This window comes from Lepidochelys kempii, chromosome 2, assembly GCF_965140265.1.
Source record: "Lepidochelys kempii isolate rLepKem1 chromosome 2, rLepKem1.hap2, whole genome shotgun sequence".
Classification (NCBI taxonomy): Eukaryota; Metazoa; Chordata; order Testudines; family Cheloniidae; genus Lepidochelys; species Lepidochelys kempii.
Genome location: NC_133257.1, coordinates 1641861 through 1643667, shown reverse-complemented (window position 1 = coordinate 1643667; position 1807 = coordinate 1641861). Strand labels below are relative to the sequence as shown.

The window sequence follows — 1807 nt, the reverse complement described above, 5'->3', positions numbered from 1 at the left end:
ACACCCGTCTCTTTGTCTGCCTGGAGAGCGAACAGCCCTTTTCCCCCTCCACCTGGCCGTGCAGCACGTGGGGGAAACTGAGGCACACGCGGGGAAACTGAAGCGCACGCGGGCTTCATAAAAATATTGCAAAATACTCCCCCCTTCGACCGTCGCCCCTTTTCCTCCTGCAAGACCAGACTTAGCAGGGTCGCTATAACGCGTGACCTGGGGAAGTTCAGGGACCTCTGTGACAAGGCCTCAGCTATAACATTTGCACTCCCCTTAACATGGGCCACTTCCATATCATAATCTTGGAAGGCCACGCTCCATCTCAGTAGCTCGGCATTTGCCCCTTTCATTTGATGCAGCCACTTCAGAGGAGAGCGGACCATACACAGGAAAGTGCAGCCCAGCCAGATACGGCTGCAGCTTTAAGAGCCCACACAATGGGCAGGCATGCCGCCTCTAGTTTAGCATAGTTTCTGCTCTGTGGGGAGCAGTTTCTTGCTCAGGTACACAGTTGGGTGGCTCTCCCCCTTAGCATCGGCTTGCATCAGCACCATGCCCAGCCTGTGAACACCAGGAAGGGCTTGTTGAAGTCTGGATTTAGAACCTCCTTCAGTGCACAGAGCCCTCTGGCACTGCTCGGTCCAGACCATCCTGTCTAACTTACCCTTCTTGCACAGTTCGGTGATGGAAGTTGCCAAGGAGCTACAGTGGGTGTGACAAAGTGGGAATGTTCTTAATATTTTCTCTGAATACTGTGTGTGCGCCTTGGTTCCCCTGTCATGAACCCCCTCCTAAAATTAGTATTTCCAGGGATTTAAGTTTAAATTTTCTCAGTGTGATGGATGTGCTGGCTTTGCTCTGCATAGCTCTTGGAAGTCCGGAACCACTGGAGAAAGTTTAAAGTCTCAGGTCTGGTTCGGCATCAAGTCTGTTTCTGTATTTCATTTTCAAATGTGCATATGAGGAAAGCGCTTTTTTGCATAAGTATGTTGTTGAAAATTGTAACAAAACTGTAGTAGCTTTTTCTGCCAGAAGGGGGTATTTGTTTCTTAAACTCAGCCAAAAGTTCATCACTGACATATATCTGAAACTCCTTTTCAGTTCGCAAAAAGAAAAGGAGGACTTGTGGCACCTTAGAGACTAACCAATTTATTTGAGCATAAGCTTTCGTGAGCTACAGCTCACTTCATCGGATGCATACTGTGGAAACTGCAGAAGACATTATATACACAGAGACCATGAAACAATACCTCCTCCCACCCCACTCTCCTGCTGGTAATAGCTTATCTAAAGTGATCACTCTCCTTACAATGTGTATGATAATCAAGTTGGGCCATTTCCAGCACAAATCTAGGTTTTCTCACACCCCCCCCCCACTTTTCCAAAAACCACACACACAGACTCACTCTCCTACTGGTAATAGCTTATCCAAAGTGATCACTCTCCTTACAATGTGTATGATAATCAAGTTGGGCCATTTCTAGCACAAATCCAGGTTTTCTCACCCCCCCTTCCCCCCCAAAACACACACACACAAACTCACTCTCCTGCTGGTAACAGCTTATCCAAAGTGACCACTCTTCCTACAAACCCAACCCCCCCGCCACACACAAACTCACTCTCCTGCTGGTTGGGTGAGAAAACCTGGATTTGTGCTGGAAATGGCCCACCTTGATTATCATGCACATTGTAGGGAGAAAGAAAAGGAGTACTTGTGGCACCTTAGAGACTAACCAATTTATTTGAGCATGAGCTTTTGTGAGCTACAGCTCACTTCATCAGATGCATCAGATGCAGAAGGATGAAGTGAGCTGTA

General features: G+C 47.5%; 1 protein-coding gene across 1 annotated transcript in view; it reads left to right on the top strand.

Moving 5' to 3' along the window:
* Nucleotides 1-708, top strand: part of LOC140907954 (5-oxoprolinase-like) — an 11460-nt gene extending 10752 nt beyond the window's left edge. Inside the window, exon 8 of the mRNA XM_073335042.1 lies at nt 669-708. Within this exon, the coding sequence (XP_073191143.1) occupies nt 669-708 (40 nt within the window). The remainder of the gene's footprint in view (nt 1-668) is intronic.
* Nucleotides 709-1807: the final 1099 nt, after the last annotated feature.